Source organism: Onychostoma macrolepis, chromosome 09 (genome assembly GCF_012432095.1).
Source record: "Onychostoma macrolepis isolate SWU-2019 chromosome 09, ASM1243209v1, whole genome shotgun sequence".
Classification (NCBI taxonomy): Eukaryota; Metazoa; Chordata; class Actinopteri; order Cypriniformes; family Cyprinidae; genus Onychostoma; species Onychostoma macrolepis.
In genome coordinates, this window is record NC_081163.1 from 25,236,314 (window position 1) to 25,258,773 (window position 22,460).

General features: G+C 43.1%; 1 protein-coding gene across 7 annotated transcripts in view; it reads left to right on the plus strand.

The window, feature by feature from the left end:
- The window catches only part of kalrna (kalirin RhoGEF kinase a), a 259,304-nt gene that overhangs the window by 231,973 nt on the left and 4,871 nt on the right, over positions 1-22,460 (plus strand). For all 7 annotated transcript variants that reach the window (XM_058786373.1, XM_058786375.1, XM_058786377.1 and 4 more), the window contains 10 exons: positions 522-693; positions 773-993; positions 2,613-2,869; positions 5,201-5,336; positions 5,861-5,923; positions 10,893-10,920; positions 11,112-11,274; positions 13,220-13,341; positions 13,418-13,549; positions 13,854-14,018. In XM_058786373.1, the coding sequence (XP_058642356.1) occupies positions 522-693; positions 773-993; positions 2,613-2,869; positions 5,201-5,336; positions 5,861-5,923; positions 10,893-10,920; positions 11,112-11,274; positions 13,220-13,341; positions 13,418-13,549; positions 13,854-14,018 (1,459 nt within the window). The remainder of the gene's footprint in view (positions 1-521; positions 694-772; positions 994-2,612; positions 2,870-5,200; positions 5,337-5,860; positions 5,924-10,892; positions 10,921-11,111; positions 11,275-13,219; positions 13,342-13,417; positions 13,550-13,853; positions 14,019-22,460) is intronic.

Sequence of the window (22,460 nt, forward strand, 5' to 3'; positions counted from 1 at the left end):
TTATCATGTTGTAATATATTATTATATTTTATTATTATTGAGAGCTTGGTTATTCAGGCCAATAAGAGACTATTAATTACAACTCTTACTTTTTGTTCTACAAATGTCTTTAAAAATGTCTACATATATATAAAACTGATCCAAGATGAGGTAAAAACCATATAGACACTAGTTTATGGGTTCACAGAGATCACCCTCTAGCAGCAAAACATTGAAATTTCGAAAAGTTTCTTAACAATTATGACTTAACCAACCTTTGTTTGCTGAAATCACTTACTTTAGCAGTTTGACGCGTCCTCAGAATCACTGATTCTAAACAAATTTGCAGAGGTTTCAAAGCTCACAAAGCAATGTATCAAACACACAAAAGTCAGCGTGTTTAGTTGTACACATGCACTAAGTGGTTGCATCAAAACTGAAGCACACTTTACTTTTTGGGAGTTCTGAAAATCACAACCCTGGCTACTAGATGGCTGAAAACCAGGTGTGATACTGACGTGTGTGTGTGTGTGTGTGTGCAGGTGAGCTTCCTCGGCCTGGAAGAGCATGTTGAAAACGATCCCTGTAAGTTTGTGCTGTCGTGTCGCGGCTCAGCCGAACGTTTCACCCTGCAAGCTGCAAACACGGACATTAAACAGGTCTGGGTTCAGCATATCACTGAGCTACTAGACTTACAGAGCAACTTCTTGTCAGGTAAGATGTCACATCGATATGAATATAATAAACTCTCCTTTTGTTGAGCTATTGAAGGCATTGGTGCATCTGTCTACAGCTCTGCAGTCTCCCATTGAGTATCAGAAGGAGCGCAGCGGCTCTCAGTCTCTGACGCGAAACTCCTCCAGCAGTGGGCGAATGGGTCAGTCCAACAGCAGGCCCAGCTCCACTGTGTCTCTGGGGGCAGAGAAACCCTCTCTGTCTGGACGGAGCTCCACCCCCATAAAGCTAACTACCTCCTGCAGTGGTCCATGCCACGACTCGGACAGATACCACAGGGTGAGGACACAGCACCTCTGCTAACATTAAACATCTGCATGTTTATGGTGGCTCCATAGAAATCCATTCTTGAATGATGTTTTTCTTAGGGTGGTGGCTGTACAAGAATATTTGCGTGACTCATCCATGATTTTCAGATGGCGGTTAATTCATAGACTACACAAGAGCCTCTACCCCACCTGTAGTTAGTTGCATGACCATATTCCAAAATAATGCTGAGGATTATTGGTCCATTGGTTCATTTTGACAGCTTACCTAACTAGATTCTTAAAACAAGCCCTCTGAAATAAGCCTCCGTTGCTTCCAAGTGTTGTCAAAAAGATTAAAATCGCAATGAAATGGAAGTAGTGACAGATCTTTTCTTCTGTATTGTGGCACACATACGAGTGTAACAGATTATTGCAAAAGAAAAGATTCAGGGTGGGGACTTGGTTCTATGCATCACGTGTTGATTGGATGTTGAGATGTGGGCATGACTCTCAAAAATGGAGGCAGATGAACGAAAGCTCAAATTGGCAGGTTTTTGCTGACTAAATGATTGGAGAAGTCTTGCATACATAACCAGAAAGACGTCGTTTTCTCTGGAAGGTTAAATTTAACATTTTGAGTAAACGGTACGAACATTCGCGAAATTTTGCGTAAAAAGGTCCGATGTCTATTGCCAATAATGTAGTGATGCACAAAGCAGCACTCACACAGAAGTCACTTTCAAACCAAGCAGCTTTCTGCTAATAAACCCTGCAAATTTCTGTGACTATCCTGAATCTAATGCACATTTTGCATGGGTAAATGTTTTGCCCTCACGCAAATTTCCCTTTCATGTAATTTTGCAGAGCAATGGTAAATGTGACCACACTTAATAGTGAATTTTCCAATGTCCCTACAACCCCAAAATAGACTTTAAAATGTTCAAATCATGAAATTAGGTTGGGAAAATGACTTTCAATACAGAGATATTAAGCTGGAACTATGCGTTTACTTCCGGCAGTTAACTGATCAGTATTACTGACACACTGTTCTTCACTGTTTAGAAATGAACAGCTTTTTTTCTATCCTTGATTTTATGTCCGTTAGCAGGGAGTTGGACACTTGAAAAACACCCCACAGAAAATTTGGTAGCACTTAATTTGGTTGCACTTTTTACAGTACGTGTACTTACTTGTACTTATAGTGTACCTAATGCCTGGTAACTACATGGGGTAGGGTTAGGTTTAGGTGTGGGTTCACGGTTAGTACCTAGTTATTGTAATTACTATAGTAAGTACATAGTATGTACATGAGGAACATGACTGTAAAATAAAGTGCTACCCTTAATTTTACAGTCATGGTCCACATGTGCATAGTATGTAGCCTACTTATTATAGTAATTACAGTAACTGGGTAATAACTAGGTACTAACCCTGAACCTACACTTAAACCTAACCTTAACCCATGTAGTAACCTTTCTTAGGTAAGTACAATGTACTGTAAGTGCACATTCTGTAAAATAAAGTTCAACTGACATATCAACATATCCTTTGAAAAGGTGCTAATGTGTTCCTGATTACTGAAGTTTAAGGTTTGGTTGATATATTAAGTGTTTTATTTTTGTTTGTATGCAATGTGTGTGTTTCCTGCAGCAGTTTGACGGTGTGGGCTGTAACGGTACGTCATCCTCCCTGATGGTGACTCAGGACTATAATGCACTGAAAGAGAACGAGATCTGCGTCACACAGGGTGAGACGGTGCAGATACTGGCCACTAACCAGCAGAACATGTACCTGGTGTTCCGACCCGCTAACAGCCAGTCGCCGGCCGCGGAGGGCTGGGTGCCGGGACACATCCTGGGCCCCCTCCCTAAACCCCTCATAGACACTACTGCAGACTCAAACATCAAGTAAGTGTCAATCAACACTAACTGGAGCACTGATTGGATTGTTTAAGACTGCACGCCCGTTTTTGAACACCCCCACCCCATTCTGTTGGAACTAACCCGGATGTTTTGGACCCTTTTGCACAGGAAGTTTTGATTCTCTTCTTGAGCTTTTTTTTTTTTTCTTGGCTAAAAGTTAAAAACAAAGACAAATAAATGTTGAAAGGACTTTAGCGAAGCCACATCGTTGTTGTTTTATAGACTGAGGATTTGTGAAGAATATTACATCAGTGTGGAAATGGACACGTCTGGACACTTATTTCAGTTCCTAACACCCTGTTTTTGTTGTTTCTTTGTTTTTGTTTTTTTGTTGATATAATTTCTGTTTTGTTTTTGTGTGTGTGAAAAGAAAAAAAAAAGTGAAAGAAAGGCCTTCTGAAGAATTTGGCCTGTTTCTCCTGATGGAGAAAATATACTGTTGTCTATGGCAATTTTTTATAGGTTGTGTATTTGTTTTAATTGTATTTTTGTATAGATTTTTTTTCTTTTGTTTCTTCTACAGGATCACATGTTGGCCATTTACTGTAAATACTGTTGGTTTGTTTACTGTTTGTAGCACATTCCTGTAAAGAGCTTTTTGCACTATTTAAGTGAACCTTTATTAATGAAGTCAGGTTTGTGCAATAGAACTACAGTTGCAATGTTGTAGTGTAACTAATGATTTTAATTGTATTATATTAAATATGTAAAATAAAATTTTGACATGCGCATGACTTAACATGACGAATACATTGTTTTATTTTTGTTTTCATATTTTCGCAAAGTATAATAATTACAAGTAAATGGTAATAGTAAATTTTCAGAAATCCATTTTGTTTAGAGTGTATAAGTGGTGCACCTTATTTTTGATTTGTTTCTTTAATTTGTTTCATTTTGTAATGTAGTGTGTAGAAGACTTATTTTGTGTTTGTACTAACCTCTCCGGTCCTTGACAGTAAAGGTTTGTGTGTGAAACAGTGTTTGCTGTGAATGATGAATGACTGCTGTTCTCACACAAACCATGTGTCCACCATGGTGTAAGGATATAGCTTTATAGATTAGATTTATATACATAGACTACCCTTCTAAATTTTGGAGTCTGTAAGATTTTTTGGAAGAAGTCTCTAATGCAAATCAAGGCTGCATTTATTTGATCAAAAATATAATTAAAACTGTATCATTGCAAATTATTATTATTATGATCAGTTTCAAATAACAGTATTTGATAAGACTTTACTTAAAGCCTTTATGTATAATGCATTATAAAAGTAGTTTTAATGTATAAACTATGCCTTGTTGTAATGCACCTTATAATGCATTGTACAATTTCATGAATAATTGTAACCACAGTTAATACATTATAACACTTATTAATTCATTGCTACACTATGCATTTTAAATTCAGTTATAATTATTTTCAACAAGATATAATGTATTACAACTAGGGCTGGGACAATAAATCGATGCAGAATCGATTCTGAGATTTTCCGAATGCACCGCGATTCCTCTGGAATCGATTCTGAGCTTCGATTTTAACAGCGGATGGTGCTCCAATCAATTTTTTATCCAATGCTCATGAAGAAGAATGCCAAAGAGCGCTTGTGCGTTCGGCTGAGTCTGTAATTTCACCTCAGTTCAGAATGCTTTTATGGCACGAGATGAATGTAAACACAGCCCACTGTGAACACCCTTGTAATTCACTTCAACCTTTTCGAATTTTATGAATGATTATTTTAGGTTCAATTATGTGTAAGGATTTAGATGCAAAAAGAGTACAGCTGTTTCTAAAGCATGCAGCGCCATCTGCTGTTCAAAACTAAGCTCAGAATTGATTCCAGAGGAATCGCGATGCATTGGGAAAATATCAGAATCGATTCTGCATCGATTTATCGTCCCAGCCCTAATTACAACGCACTTTATGAATGATTAATCTTATCTTACTGACCCCAAACTTTTGAACGATAGTGTTTTAGATATAATGCAAGATCTGATAGATTCTTGAGTTCTAAATATGATAAAACAAAAAATCAGTTATACTTGTGTGATACTGAAATACGGTGTGTTGAAGTATTTGTACTTTCTGAGGTCTCTAGAAATGGAAATGGATGACGGATACTCTATACATTTTGCTAATGTTAAAAATAGGTTAACAGTATCAAGTGTCTTGCTTTTTGTTTTTGTGGACACTCCTATTTCCCTGCTGAGAAACATTTTCCCCTCAAGCACTTTTAAGTTGCTTTTCCTCGCTGTTAGATTTGCATTTCCTCCAGCGTATGTGGGTTTGATGTGATAAAACTTGGTGTTTTGACACAACAGGAAATCTCTCTCATGGAACACGCTTCGTGCTCGCAAGCGTGCAGAGAAGGACAGTGCACCCTTCAAAAGTGACATTAAAGTTGAGAATGGACTGCGTAAGCCAAAGGAAATTCTCAGCAGCAAAGTCACTGTGAAAGTGAGTAGAGTGTGTGTGTGTGTGTGTGGGCTGCGCATCCTCACCTGTGTGGAAATAAACACTGAACGCATCACTCACCCCACTTGCGATTGTCCAATGAAAGCATGACACTGACAGTCACAAACAATGTTTCAAATATGAGGTTTTTTTCATAAAAATTTTTCCTTTTTACATTGAAAGGTTGAATGATTACTGCATAATCTGCTAATAATTTAAGAGGAATACAACTGTGTCACACTTAAAATATAAAGGTTGGGTAGGGTTTGTTTGTTTTTGTTGTTTATTTCAACAAATATTTTCAGCCTTAGTTTTTTTAATAATCTCAATAATTTAGTAAAATGTATTTAATAAACTTTATTATTCTTTGGTATAATGCCACAGTATAAAAGTTCCATTTTCTTCATTTGTAATTAATGACACTAATAAGTAATTAACTTCCTGTCATTTTGGCCTGGAGTTCTCCATCCCTCTGTATTTCTGTACTGTAAGTGTGTAACATTCTTCTTTCTCAACCCAAACCACAGGATTCCCGCAGCTCGGATGAGTCTGATTGTGAGGATGAACTAGACCCCAAAACTAGTATGGAGGTAGAGATACTGATCTCGATGCATGCTGCCCAATAAGATTTTTTTAAATAATTATTTATTGTAATTATTATTTTGTAATAAACTGAATTTATTAGTAAATAGATACGCTTTTTAAAGCTCTAATCTAAAGAAATATCTAAACCTCTTTTTACATGAGTTGTTTTTATTTGGCATAAGTTGTTGGTAAGTTATTATCAAACCAAGGGCAATAACTATAACTATAAAGTTTTCATAATCATTCTAAATCTATAAAAACAAGGGAGTTCACACCACAGCTAAAATAAAATCACTTTCAGAACACCCCCCAGCTGATGAATGATACAAACATTCACCGCCATTCACACATCAGAATAAACGAAATAACCATATCACACACTCATAATAAACAATATTAATATCAGGTATTGTCTGGAACGACTGCTAATGTAGTTATTGTTTTAGTTATGTGTATAGTTATTGTTCTTGGTGTGAATGGGCCTTAACCCCAGTGTAAAGTTTTTGGCAATGTTCAGAATGAAATACTGAATGAAAGTCTTAAAGGGACAGTTCACCCAAAAATGCAAATTCTGTCATGATCATGTAAGGACCTTTGCTGTCTATGGGAACGTCTGAGAGCTCTCAGATTCAAACAAAAATATCTTCATTTGTGTTCCGAAGATGAACGAGGGTGACATGAGGGTGAGTAATAAATGACAGAATATTTGGGTGAACTATCCCTTTAATGCTTGCTTAAAATCTTTTTTTGGTTGCTCTAAGAATAGAAAGACCAGGATAGGTCTCTGTCAGAAAGACGACTGGCTCTTTTAACTGAAAGATGGACAGCCACCATATTACGTGCTGCCAATCAAATAAAAAATAGATATTTGTGGTTGATATTTTTAATTCATCACACTGGAAATCCAAGGTCAGTCAGAGCACATTGTGTTTCTGGAAATCACAAGCAGTGTGCTCTGGATGTATGTCTCTGATTTTCCCATGTATTTGGTCTGGATTCAGGATTTGACATACTACACAATAATAGCACACTGCTGAAATGGTGTTAGTAGTATGCTATTCTGAACATACAATGGTTGAAATCGAAATAGCATACTAACATACAACACTTACAATTCCCCCTTGTCTTTATATGGAAAAAATAGTATGAGTCGTATGTCATTTCAAACACAACCAGTGTCTATCATGTCATGCGATGGTACTGCCCTCTGATGGCTTGTGCTGACATGACACAACATAAAACTTCCTCCTTGCGCTGTAAAATAACGATAAAACACTGGCAGCTGTGGTTGCCAGCATTGTACTTTTAATTTACAGCTCTTTACCGTTAATGTACAGCTATTCATTTGTACAGTATGTTACCGTTGTTATACCATGTGGTAACTCATTTCATTTGGAAACCTATTGCTTCAGACCATTCAAGTTAAAAAAAAACTAACTAAAAAAAACTAGTGTTTATGTGGTGTTAGTACGGTGAATTTATTTCATTTGAGTCCACTTAAGAAATATTTCTTACTATAAAACCGCAAATCAGTGTTTGTGGCTCATCACTGACTGAAGCACAGGCTCTCCAGCACAATCGTGACCCACAAAACTAAATTAAACTAACAGATCTCTCTTCTGCAAAAACACACAAATACAGTTCAGATTAATATTTAATCTCATAATCAGTTAATGACTTTGCATAACTTTCACTTCAATAAAATTAACTTGTTTTGTTTGGTAAATCTGACGTACGTTTTACAGTATATTGCTGTTTTTTCCTTGAATCAACAGTAATCTACTAGCAGCTCTGGTTGCCAGCATGTTACTGTTTTTCTACAGTTTATTGCCATAAATTAATTACAGTTTATTACTGTTAAATTACATTTCATGCTGTTTTTTCTTTAACCCTTCAAACCCCACAGCAAAATCCTCAGTTTTAAATGAACACTTATGTGTCCACACTACAGAATGTTAGAGTAATACTGAGTCAGTGTTGAAGTTCATGAGATAATTCTGTGATTAATTAAGTGGTGATTGTGCATTAGTGATGAACAGCTGCTGTTAACAAGCAGAAGCACTGGAGGAAAGATAAAGAACTACAACTGACTTCAGTCACAGCCTTAGATGAAATCAACTGAAATAAAAGAAGTCATTAAATCTCTCAAGATCTGATTAAACTCCTAAAACAGCATTACCATCTTCACATATTACAAGACTGGCTTTATTTCTATCAGACGTCTACAGAAGGTCTTATTGAGAGTTACACAGTGTTGTAGATTTTTTTTTTTTTTTCCTTTTTCTCACTACTATGATGGAGATCAGCGTTTACTTTAGTTGGGCTCTTGAACCTTAACTTTTTAACATTAACTTTTCTTTGACTGCCGTAATAATGTGTTTTTGAAACATGTTTGTTACACAAAAAAGAGTTAAAGAAAAACAAATCTGGTATTGTTGTTTATGGATTGATAATAACAATCATCCTCTTACTCCTGATTCAATCCTGCGTCTCTTCTTTTACTGAATATTGATACTAGAGCAATAGAACAAGCACTGCTGAGCAATCAGTTATGAAAGACCATTAAAATGCATCACTCGTTTAAAAAAATTTAGAGACACAGATCAAGAATCAGTGTATGAATTTCAACAATGGTGACAATCCACAAAATAAATAAACAGATCAACTGTGAACATCACAAAACATGCTACTAAAACTCAACACAAAGACAAAAGCAAAAATAAAAGCATATAGTAAGAATTCAAGAAAATAAGTGGACAATTCAGCGGCATAATTTATTCATGCCGCAATGCATGCTGGGAGTCATGGTTGAGTTTTGTCCTGTGCTGGTACCCAGCATGCATTTCAACATGAAGCTTTTGATTGTCACCATTGTTGAGATTCATATACTGATTCTTGATGTCTCTCTTTGAGTGTAAATGACATAGTAATTCAAAATGATTTAAACCCAATCTGTTTTTAAATCCTTCTTGTTCTCTGGTTATTACAACACTGATTGATTTCATGCTGTAGAAAAATATAAAACAATACTCATAATTAAACTCCGAATTAGCGGTGTTTCTGATATCAGTGAGCGCGGAGTGATTATTAAATGCTTGGAGCGCGGAGGGGAAATTGTTGACGCTCACATACTCTGCCGGACACCGCCACACAAATGTGGCTTTTTGTTAATGACTGTCCTAATACAGGATTTAACACAGAGTAACAGCTCACTAGCAGTAACAAAATGCACTGTAACAGTCTGTCACAGGCAATTCTAGTTGCATTTTTCATCAATTAATTTCTTAAATTATCCTTTGACTATGTTCTGGCCCGCCATCTAGTGGCGAAATATTTTTTTAGCCCGATGCCAAACTTACTTGCCGACCCCTGATCTAAACCATCATCAACCTTCAATTCTCAATCAGAACTTCTGTAGACGTCTGACAGAAATAAAGTCAGTCTGGTTAGTAATACGTGAAGCTGGTAAAGCTGTTTGTTGAGTTGTTTAAATCTTCAGTTGATTTCATCCAAGTTGAAGTTCTTGTGTTTGTCTTGTTTCTCTTTCCATCAGTGATTCTGCTCGTTAACAGCAGGTGTTCATCAGTGTCTGAATTCACTCATTAGTTTTCATTCTCTCTGGAGACCAGGTAGACTATAGCCTATTAAGCCCCTTTTCCACTGCAGAAACTTTACCCAGGAACTAGGGACTTTGGGCCGGTAATCGTTGGCTGTATCCGAAATCGCCCTCAAATAGGGCACTATTTGAGTGGACAGCCATTTTTAATGGTGTCCAAAGCTGTTTTTATACAGTCTATGGTCCGAAACCATAGTGGACGTTCTCGAATGCACTCATTCAATCTCACAATGCACAGCAAAAACGAGTGTACAACCGATGTACACCAAACCCTGCATCCCAATGTTCATACTATCCATCCTAAATAGTATGTGAGATTACAATGTGTGTCCCAAAGCATAGTATGTTGAAAAGAGTATGCCAAAAGTCCCCGGATGGTCTACTATTTCAGGTCGATTTTTGAAGTGTGGATCCGTGCACACTCTAATCAATGGCTAAAATTGGCCACAATCCATTGCGCTTTGGCGAAGAATAGAGTGGGGGAACTATGACGTCAGAACCCGGAAGAGTAATTCGCCGCGGGTTCCTTCGAGATTTTCCTATGGGGTTTTATAATGGGGTTTTTCAATTTATGAGTAAAATAAAGCCTGTGGTAAACATAACTCGACGATACTTTTACGTTTTGTTCTACAATGTAAACTGCACACACTCACAGCCTAAATGTTCTTATCTAGTTACTTATTAAAAACATACATTTTCAAAAATGAACATAACTGCTTCAAATTTTTAGTTTTGGGTATGGATGTGTGTAATTTACGTTGTAGAACAAAACATAAAAGTATCGTCAAGTTATGTTTATACATAGTATGTCCCAAAGCTTGCCGACTCTTCTACTACACACTCAAAAGTGTGTACTTTTTCTTCACCAAAAGAGTACATACTTTAAGGATGTAGTATAAGTAGGCACATTGGGACGCAGCAAAAGTCTCTGGTACACTCAACGGCTAGAGATAACCCATAATGCACTGTGAGAATCACGCGCCGAATGAATTCCCGCGTCAGAATTTTACCGCAGACAGCAACAGGTCTGGGGTAAAAAAAGTTCCTGGGACAAATTGTTCCAGGTAATTTCGGTGGAACAGCGGCTAATTTAGTAAACTCATGTAGGGAATAGTGAATTAGGGTGAAGGGTGTGATTTGAGAAACAGCCTCTGAGTGTCGACTTTTTTTAACGCTGTTAATTTACGATATATAGCAGCAGGCTACTTTCTCGAAAATGACAAATATTACCCAGAATGCAGAATATTTTAATGGAAAACAGCATGTTACTGTCAAAATTTGGCTATTTTGTTACAGCAATTTTTAACAGTGTAGAATGCTAAAAGTATGCACCTGTAACACTCATCTCTGTTTTGCAGTTACTGAACCCTAATTTCATTCAAGAGGGTGAGTTTATTAATGTATTGATGCTGTGATGTTTAGTTTGTTTGTGCTTTCTGCTAGTATATATTGTAATCATACATATGTCACCTGTAACTTATTTTAGAAATGGAATTAAATAGGCTATTTCCTTAAAATGAAGTGAGATGAAAGAGAAAATCCATCAGAGTGACATTGTGCTGTATATTCATGTACAGTGGCTCCGGAGTTCCTGACACCTCTAGCAGATGTGACATGTGCTCTGGGGGAGACGGTGGTTCTGTGCTGTAAAGTCTGTGCTCGACCCAAGCCCACAATCACCCTGAAAGGACCCGATCAAAGTCTGCTGGTCAACAATAACCGATTCACTATCAATATCAGGTACAAATCCACAATCAGTAACAATGCAAATCTGTCACTGGGCCAGTACCCTGTCAGAAGGTACACCTTTGTACTTATTTACCTCTAAAGGGGGCATATTAGTACCTCAAAGGCACATTTTTAATTAGTGTATATATTACTACCCAAATAATACATGTTAATACAGGTACCACTTGAAAGGGTATTGCCCCAGAGACAGCTTTGCACCTTTATTGTATATATTGCTGTAAAATCTAAAAAGTATGCTTGCTTTCAGGAAAGTGTTGAGGAACAAAGCCATGTTTTACATTCAAGTTCAGATAATGTCTTCTGAATTTTTTTTTTTGTGGGAAAACAGTGCCCATGTAAGCTCATAAATCTCATTGTAACTGTCCCATGATTCCTCAGGGTTTTTTTCTTTGCCAATTTGCCATTGACTGTTCTCAACCCACCTATACAAAAGCACTGTACACACAAAACATGGTTTGTAATTTTTCAATCCCCACCCAATGCTATAAAGATAAGTAGCTTCAGAAATGAAAAGAAAATCTAACATAAAGGCAGCCTGGGTAAACACAGTTTTTAAATTTTGTTTTAAACAATGTACTTATTAAAGCAAAGCAGTTACGTATCTAATACCAACTAGGCCTGTGTGAAAATGTATGTGCCCCTGTAGTTAATTCCCAAATCTATGAAATTGCATTCATAATGGTGTTCAGCTGGACTTCACTAGACGTGACCAGACCTGTTCCACCTGTTCAATACACCTTTTTCAACTGCATGAAGTTTGTTAAAAGGTATTTATTTTCCAGTAACACACTAAAGGTGAAAGAAATTCGAAAAATGATGAGGAAGAAGGTGATTGAAATCAAGGAAGGGTTAAAAAGCTATTTCAAAAACTCCTGAACTCTAAAGAGCCACAGTGAGAGCCATTAAATGGAAAAATGGAAAAACTCAGCACAGTAGTGAACCTTCCCAGATGTGGCCGACCTTACAAAATTCCTTCAAAAGCACAGCAAAAACTCAAGGAAGTCAAGTCACTAAAGACCCAAGGACAGCATTGTAGGAACTGGAGGCCTTTTTTTGCACCAATAAAGGTCACTGTTCTTGACTCCACTAACTGGAAGGCACTGACCGAAAATGGTGTACATGGACAAGTGTGAGGCGAAAACCACTGCTAATGCAGGAGACCTTTTGTGAGAATGTTTTATGGACTGATGAGTTGAAAGTGGAACTGTTTAGAAGACAGGGGTTACATCTAATGTAAACCAAACACTGAATTACACACACACACACACATACAGAAACCCCATCATACTTATAAAGTCAAGCATGGTGGTGGAAGTGTTCTGGTGTGGAGATGTTTTGCTTGGGCCTGGGCAACTTGCAATAATTGAGGGAAACATGAATTCTGCTCTCTACCAGAAAATGTTAAAGGAGAATATATGGTCTTCAATCTTTTGTTGAAGTTGAATCTCAAGCACAACTGGATTATGCAGAAAGACAATGGTTCAAACTTCACTGACTTCACTCCAACTGAGATGCTGTGGCAGAAACTTAAACAGGCATTTCATGATCGAAAATCCCTCCAATGTGGTTGAACTAAAGCAGATTTTAATTTAAGGGGGTAAATTCATTGTTCACGTAGGTGATTGGTTTTGGATTATGAACTTAAAAAATAATTTTAAAAAACTGTATTATGTGCATTATTGTATTAACTATTTTATTTAAGCAAGAAAAACTCAAATGAATTATAACTAATAAAACAATTGTATAATATGAAACAATGAAACAGTTGTCTTTAAATTGTATGAAATGTCATTTAAAGATAATACTAGTCTAATAAACTTGAATATAAATATATATTTGCTCTTGTTAAATGATAATTTTGTCATTTTATTGTTATTTCTGAAAGTAGCTTTCTGAAGTATCACTCTCTCTGTGTGCTGTGCCTGCTCCACTTCAGGGAATCAGGTGATATAGTGTTGAAGATCTGTAATCTGATGCCTCAGGATACTGGCATCTACACCTGTGTAGCTGTGAATGATCATGGCACTGCCTCCTCATCTGCATCAATTAAAGTACAAGGTAAAGAGGAATAAAGATGGGGAGTATACAACTCAGCTTTCCACATGTTTGAATGTCCACACGTTCTCTGATGCAGGTATCCCAGCTGCCCCTGCTCGGCCTGTGGCACAGGAAGCCAGCAGCACTGCAGTGATTGTCCACTGGCTTCCTCCAGCCAGCTCAGGAAACTCTGCCATCTCCAGCTACACTGTGGAATACAGGCAGGAAGGTAAACAATTACACAGCTGTAAATTCCCAGTAGTCTCAGCATAGTCAAACAGACAAACATCCACTGGGAGAAATGAGAACTACTGCTTGTTTTCTGTTGTAATGAGAGACACTTAAAGGGGGCATGTAGCCTAATGGAAAACTACTAATTTTGCTCTTTTGAAATTAGAGTTTTATGTACAGTGTATTACCCATTTAGTGTCACATCACTTTAATCCTCAATGTCACATGATCTTTCAGAAATAATAATTTCATATCAAAGTTTTGTTTGTCTGTAACCTTTGTGTGTATCTATTTGTGTGCAGACTCTCTGGTGTGGCAGCAGTCGGTGGTCTCCACTGCAGACGTGTGTGTGAAGATTGAGAATCTGATTCCAGGTGGCCATTATCAGTTCAGAGTCAGTGCCAGTAACCCCTGGGGCATCAGCCCAGCCAGTGAACCCTCAAACATGGTGACATTACCCAGCACAGGTCAATACACTCAAATCAAACATAAGTACTTTTCCAAATTTACCTTTTACTAAAATGGATTATCTTGAAAGGCTCTTGAAAGTGTATTAGTTTGGAAAGTACATGATATTCTAGACTAAGCAGTTTGTTGCTGTTTATTCAGTGCTGCATATATATATATATATATGTATGTGTATATGTGTGTACTGGTTTTTGTGGTTTACGGGGACAAAATTTGTATAATGACATGGGTATGACAGAGGTATTACAATTTGAAGGTGGTTTATGAGGACACTGCCTATGTCCCCGTGAATCAAAAGGCTTAAAAAACATACTAAATGGTGTTTTTTTTTTTTAATCTAAAAATGCAGACAGTTTCCTGTAAGGGGTAGGGTTAGGTGTAGGGTTGGTGTAGGGCAATAGCACATACAGTTTGTACAGTATAAAAACCATTACGCCTATGGAGAGTCCCCGTAAACCACTAAAACAAACGTGTGTGTGCATTAGTGCTGTCAAACGATTAATCGTGATTAATCACATCCAAAATGTAAGTTTGTAAATGTGATGTGTATATTATGTATATATTTATTATGTATATATATACACACACATGCATGTACATATTTCAGAAAAAAATTGGTTGTTTATATATTAAATATATTTATTATAATATAAAATATATGAATATAAATAGTCATGTAAATACATGTGAATATTTTTCAAATATATACTGTATGTGTGTGTATTTATGTATACATAATAAATATACACAGAACACACATGTTATGCAAACAAAAACTTTCTTGTATGCGATTAATCGCGATTAATCGTTTGACAGCTGTAGTGTATATATGTATATATGTGTATATACAGTGAGGCAAAAAAAGTATTTAGTCAGCCACCAACTGTGCAAGTTCTCCCACTTAAAAAGATGAGAGAGGCCTGTAATTTTCATCATGGGTATACCTCAACTATGAGAGACAAAACGAGAAAAAAAATCCAGAAAATCACATTGTAGGATTTTTAAAGAATTAATTGGTAAATTCCTCGGTAAAATAAGTATTTAGTCACCTACAAACAAGCAAGATTTCTGGCTCTCACAGACCTGTAACTTCTTCTTTAAGAGGCTCCTCTGTCCTCCACTCGTTACCTGTATTAATGGCATCTGTTTGAACTCGTTATCAGTATAAAAGACACCTGTCCACAACCTCAAACAGTCCAACTCCAAACTCCACCATGGCCAAGACCAAAGAGCTGTCAAAGGACACTAGAAACAAAATTGTAGACCTGCACCAGGCTGGGAAGACTGAATCTGCAATAGGTAAGCAGCTTGGTGTGAAGAAATCAACTGTGGGAGCAATTATTAGAAAATGGAAGACATACAAGACCACTGATAATCTCCCTCGATCTGGGGCTGCACGCAAGATCTCACCCCGTGGGGTCAAAATGATCACAAGAACTGTGAGCAAAAATCCCAGAACCACACGGGGGGACCTAGTGAATGACCTGCAGAGAGCTGGGACCAAAGTAACAAAGGCCTCAAATCCTGCAGTGCCAGACGTGTCCCCCTGCTTAAGCCAGTACATGTCTGGGCCCGTCTGAAGTTTGCTAGAGAGCATTTGGATGATCCAGAAGAGGATTGGGAGAATGCCATATGGTCAGATGAAACCAAAATAGAAGTTTTTGGTAAAAACTCAACTTGTTGTGTTTGGAGGAGAAAGAATGCTGAGTTGCATCCAAAGAACACATACCTACTGTGAAGCATGGGGGTGTAAACATCATGCTTTGGGGCTGTTTTTCTGCAAAGGGACCAGGACGACTGATCCGTGTAAACGAAAGAATGAATGGGGCCATGTATCGTCTCGGTTACGTACGTAACCCTCGTTCCCTGATGGAGGGAATGGAGACGTTATGTCGTGACGACATAGGGGGGATTTACTTGGGAGCCCCAATCATCTCTGATTTAAGAGAAAACGCCAATGAATATTGGCTAGTGGATTTTGCATACCTGCGCCACTCCCCGTGCACACGGGTATAAATAGGCGGCAGGTGCATCCACTCATTAGGTTTTACGCTGAGGAGCCGAGAACGAGTCCCTGGCAACCAGCGATGGTTCAAGATTGTGGCATGGGGACATAACGTCTCCGTTCCCTCCATCAGGGGAACGAGGGTTACGTGCGTAACCGAGGCGTTCCCTATCTGTCGGTCACTACGAGTTATGTCGTGACGACATAGGGTCTTATGGAAAGCGCCACAACCTGAACCCCGTCACAACCTTGTGGCATGCAGATGCTGACAAGCGAGCGCGTGACAGACAAATGCCATGCGAAGGTCGCAACCTTCCCATCGCCCCAGCGCAAATTCGCTAACCTTGGTGCCCGCAGGGACCACTGAGTACATCGCTGCTGGAGATAGCCAAGCCGCTGTTCCTTTTCCCACAGAAGTCGGAAGGGATTTCGACCTTCAATGAAAGATAGCTTCAAGTCTTTCCTATTTGTTGTTACAGCTTGGCAGTAACGACGGGGAAGCGAGCCTTCCAGAGAAGGGCGCTACGGAGGCCACATCCTGCCCGAAGGGAGGTAACATGTGGAGACACTGATATGGACTGACCCAGGCCTGGGGCAGTACTACATATGACTGGACCCTGGGGCAGATCCTACCTAGGGGTAGGGAGGAGAGCTGCCAGCAGGGCCTGACAGAAGGCTCTGTCAAAGGGTTTACCGTGAGGGAAACCTTACCATGGTAGAATACATATATGGGATTACCCGAAGGGAATCAAGCCATACGGACACCTAGCCCAGTACAGGGGCTGACCGGAGACCCGGGCAAGCTAACACAAGTACTGGGCCTGGCGTCAGACTGCTCCGCCCAGTCTGACTGCCGGGGGTGCTGGAGGAACTCCACCAGGGTTCGCCGTCCGGGGAACTGAACTGGAGGAGGAAAACGGCGCTTGTATCCCCGGGTGAGGGGGAATGGCGCAGCAAGCGTGACACCGGCCAGCTCTTCCCGCCACTTACCTGTTACCCAACACACGGGAAGAAACTGGCTCGACGCGGAGATTGTAAAATCTCGCGAAGGTGTTCGGTGTCGCCCAGCCCGCAGCTCTACAGATGTCTGCCAGAGAGGCGCCGTGCGCCAACACATAGGAGGAGGCAACACTCCGTGTGGAGTGAGCCCTCACCCCTAGGGGGCACGGCTCGCCTTGGGATTGGTACGCCAAGGCGATGGCATCCACTATCCAGTGGGCCAACCTCTGCTTGGAGACAGCCTTCCCTTTCTGCTGACCTCCGTGGCAGACAAAGAGCTGCTCAGAGCTTCTAAAGTTTCAGGTGCGGTCCACGTATATGCGCAACGCCTACGGGACACAGCAACGCCAAGGCTGGATCTGCCTCCTCCGAGGGCAGGGCTTGCAGGTTCACCACCTGATCGCGGAAGGGCGTGGTGGGAACCTTAGGCACGTATCCAGGCCGGGGTCTCAGGACAACGTGAGAGTAGACCGGCCCGAACACAAGGCACTCTTCGCTCACCGAAAATGCTTGGAGGTCCCCGACCCTCTTGATGGAAGTGAGCACGGTCAGGAGCGCTGTCTTAGCAGACAGGAACTTAAGCTCAACTGAGTCCAGCGGCTCAAAGGGACCCCTCTGAAGCCCAGCCAGGACAATAGAGAGATCCCAGGGGGGCATCAGGGGTGGCCTAGGAGGGTTCAACCTCCTGGCACCCCTCAGGAACCTCACGATGAGATCGTGCTTTCCCAGGGACCGCCGTCCACTGCATCGTGATGGGCCGCAATAGCAGCCACATACACCTTCAAGGTGGAGGGTGACAGCCTACGCTCCAACCTTTCTTGCAGGAAAGAAAGCACTACTCAATCGTGCATCTTCGGGGGTCTTCTCGGCGAGAAGAACACCAGTTCGCGAACAGACTCCACTTCAGTGCATAGGCTTGCCTTGTTGAAGGAGCTCTAGCCTGAGTGATGGTCTCTACCACAGTCCGTGGGAGACCGCTCAAGTCTGCCGCGTCCGTCCAGGAGCCACACGTGGAGGTTCCACAGATCTGGACGCTGGTGCCATATGGTGCCAAGCCCCTGAGAAAGGAGGTCCTTCCTCAGAGGGATGCGCCAGGAAGAGCTGTCGCAAGGAGTATGAGTTCGGGAAACCAGGTCCGGTGGGCCAGTGCACGGCGCGACCAGCAGGACCTGCTCCTTGTCTTCCTGACCTTGCAAAGTGTCTGTGCGAGCAGGCTCACTGGGGAACGCATACTTGCGCAGAGCCCGAGGCCAGCTGTGTGCCAGTGCATCCGTGCCGAGGGGCCCTCGGTCAGGAGTAATACAGCTGGCAGTGGGAGGACTCGCGGAAGCAAACAGGTCTACCTGAGCTTCCCGAATCGACTCCAGATCAGCCGGACTGTCTCGGGATGGAGTCGCCATTCTCCGGGAACGTGAGCTGTCGTGAGAGCGTCGGCCACACGATTGAGCTCCCGAATATGGACAGCACGCAGCGACTTGAGCCGCCTGACTCCAGAGGAGGAGATGGCGGGCGAGCTGAGACATGCGACGTGATCGTACACCTCCCAACCGGTTGATGTATGAAACAGTCGCAGTGTTGTCCGTACGGACCAACACGTGCTTGCCGAGCAGCAGTGGCCGGAACTGCCGCAAAGCTAGATGCACGGTCAACAACTCTAGGCAGTTGATGTGCCAAAGCAGTCGAGGCCCTGTCCAGTACTGGAGGCATCCGTCGTGACAACGACATGCCGGGACACTTGTTCTAGGGGCACCCCGGCCCGTAGAAAGGCAAGCGGCGACACTCCTGTGTGATGTTCACACGAAGTGTTCCGCGACGCCATGCCCACCTCGGGACTCGGGAGTGCAACCAGTGCTGAAGTGGTCTCATATGAAGCAATCCGAGCGGCGTGACTGCGGCTGCGGATGCCATATGCCCCAGGAGCCTCTGAAACTGTTTCAGAGGAACCACAGTCCTGCCTCTGAAGGAACTCAGGCAGTTCAGCACCGACTGGGCGCGATCCTCCGAGAGGCGCGCCGTCATACTCACCGAGTCTAACTCCACACCAAGAAAAGAGATTCTCTGCACAGGGGAGAGCTTGCTCTTTTCCCAGTTGACCCGAAGCCCCAACTGGCTGAGGTGCCGGAGCACCCTGTCCCTGTGATCGCACAATTGTTCTCGCGACTGGGCCAGAATGAGCCAATCGTCGAGATAATTGAGGATCCTGACGCCCACTTCCCTTAGCGGGGCAAGGGCGCCCTCTACGACCTTCGTGAAGACACGGGGAGATAGTGACAGCCCGAAGGGAGGACCCTGTACTGCCATGCCCGACTCGAACGCAAAACCGTAGGAACGGTCTGTGTCGCGGAAGGATCGAAACATGAAAGTAAGCGTCCTTCAGGTCGATCGCTGCAAACCAATCCTGGGGCTGGACGCACTTTATAATGCGCCTGTGCGTCAGCATATTGAACGGGAGCCTGTGTAGGGCCCGGTTCAGGACTCGCAGGTCCAGAATTGGTCGAAGACCACCGCCTTTCTTGGGTACGATGAAGTAAGGGCTGTAAAACCCTTGCCTCATCTCGGCTGGAGGGACCGGCTCGATTGCACCCTTTGCCAGGAGGACAGCAATCTCCTCGCGCAAGACAGGAGCGTTCCGAGCTACCACCGAGGTCTCGAGAACGCCACTGAACTTGGGAGGTCGCCTGGCGAACTGAATCGCGTAGCCGAGTCGAATCGTGCGCGTGAGCCAACGAGACAGGCTGGGCAGCGTGAGCACGCCTCCAGACGCCGTGCAAGTGGCTCCAACGGCACGATCGACGTACCTGTGGTGGTGCAGCGAAGGGGAGTAGAGCGGGATGTTACAGAAGGCTGTGCGTTCTGAGGCATCCTCGCAAAACTCCCTGGGTCCCCGAGGGGACTGGCTAGAGGCGCGTGGGGAGGCACTGCGTCCCCGAACCGCACTCTCTTGGCCGCTGGCAAGATGGGTCGCGGGCAAGAGTGAGGAGGCAATGCGTCGCACACTGTCGGCCCGTGGACCTGAAAACCCAGAGGGGAAGGAATTTGCTCTTTCTGTGATTTTTGTGGGTGCCGCCGGCCCTTGGGCCAGCGGCGGAACAGAAACAAAATGAAACACAGGATTCTCCACCCGGGGGAAGGAGCGACAACATATACAACATATATGTATTCTACCACCGGGGGAAGGAGCGACGCTATCCTCGTCGTCTCCTGGGAAAGAGCAAACTCCAACATCTCCGGACGCCGCACTCCTGCGAGAGGCTCGACGCGCCGGCCTAGGTGCCGATTCAGCACGGGGCGGAGCGGCTCTGGAGGACGCAGGAGGACGCAGGAGGGCGCCCACGGCGACGAGCAGACAGAGGCCTGGCCCCGGGGGCAGCGATTGACGGTGCGTCACGCCGGGGCAGGATGTGCTGGATTGCCTCTGTCTGCTTCTGCACTGCCGAGAATTGCTGGGCAAAGCCCTCGACAGTGTCGCCGAACAGCCCAGACTGGGAGATGGGGCGTCGAGAAGCGCATTTTGTCGACATCCTTCATCTCTGCCAGGTTGAGCCAGAGATGGCGTTCTTGGACCACCATGGCGGACATCGCCTTCCCGAGGGACCGCTGTGACTTTCGTCGCTCGTGAGCGAAGTCAGTCGCCGCGGCGCAGCTCCTGCATCAACCCGGTCGGTACTACCCTCGTGCATTTGTTTGAGTGCCTTGGCTTGGTGAACCTGCAGGATAGCCATGGCATGCAGGGCAGAGGCTGCCTGGCCCGCCGCACTATAAGCTTTGGCCGCGAGTGCGGCCGTCAGCTTACAGGCTTTGGACGGGAGACGTGGACGATTCCTCCAAGTGGCGGCATTTCGCGGGCACAAGTGCACTGCGACCACTCTCTCCACCTGGGGAATGCCCGCGTACCCCCTGGCAGCCCCGCCATCGAGGGTAGTAAGGACAGAGAAAAGGAACCGGAGTAGGGCGCGGCTGTGAGCCGCGCCTCGCTCCGAGAAACCAATCGTCCAGCCGCGAGGGCTCGGGACTGGGCGGTCTGTTGACCTCCAGCCCGATGCTCTCGGCTGCCCGGGCAAGCATGGCCGTCAACTCTGGGTCTGGTGCGACGGCGGCGACCACACCCGAAGGGGGCAGCTCCGACGCACCGTCATCCTCAGAGGACGTAAGCCCATCCCCCGATGCTGCGATCGACATCGTATCTTCGGGCGGCGCACTGAATGAAATGCTGGGCGCCCCGTGGAACGAACCAGCGAAATCACCCGGGAGCCGGATGGGACATTCGCTGCATGAGGAGTAAGAGGTCCGTGGGGACGTACCCAGCGGAGAAGCTCTTACTGTAACCCTCAGATCTCCCAGAGCGCCAGCCGGCGATCCTCTACTCGAGCTAGAGAGATCGGGACGGGTGGTGGCAGAGGGTGCCAATCTTTTCAGAAAAGAAAGGCGAGATCGCAGTGATGTCATGCTCATGCGCCCACAACAGGCGCATGAGTCATCCACGAACGCAGCTTCGGTGTGCTGGAGACCCAGACACCGAAGACAACGATCGTGTCCGTCATCCGCAGACAGGTAACGACCGCAACCAAGAATACACGAACGGAACGACATCTTGAAAAGATGAACAAAATAAAGGAACAAAATAAAGATGAAGGCTTTTGTGGAGATCAGCACTCTTCTCATCCACTCGGCTCCGAAGCAAAAAGCTAATGAGTGGATGCACCTGCCGCCTATTTATACCCGTGTGCACGGGGAGTGGCGCAGGTATGCAAAATCCACTAGCCAATATTCATTGGCGTTTTCTCTTAAATCAGAGATGATTGGGGCTCCCAAGTAAATCCCCCCTATGTCGTCACGACATAACTCGTAGTGACCGACAGATAGGGAACGTGAGATTTTGAGTGAAAACCTCCTTCCATCAGCAAGGGCATTGAAGATGAAACGTGGCTGGGTCTTTCAGCATGACAATGATCCCAAACAAACCGCCCGGGCAACAAAGGAGTGGCTTTGTAAGAAGCATTTCAAGGTCCTGGAGTGGCCTAGCCAGTCTCCAGATCTCAACCCCATCGAAAATCTTTGGAGGGAGTTGAAAGTCCGTGTTGCCCAGCGACAGCCCCAAAACATTACTGCTCTAGAGGAGATCTGCATGGAGGAATGGGCCAAAATACCAGCAACAGTGTGTGAAAACCTTGTGAAGACTTACAGAAAACGTTTGACCTCTGTCATTGCCAACAAAGGGTATATAACAAAGTATTGAGATGAAATTTTGTTATTGACCAAATACTTATTTTCCACCATAATTTGCAAATAAATTCTTTAAAAATCCTACAATGTGATTTTCTGGATTTTTTTTCTCATTTTGTCTCTCATAGTTGAGGTATACCTATGATGAAAATTACAGGCCTCTCTCATCTTTTTAAGTGGGAGAACTTGCACAATTGGTGGCTGACTAAATACT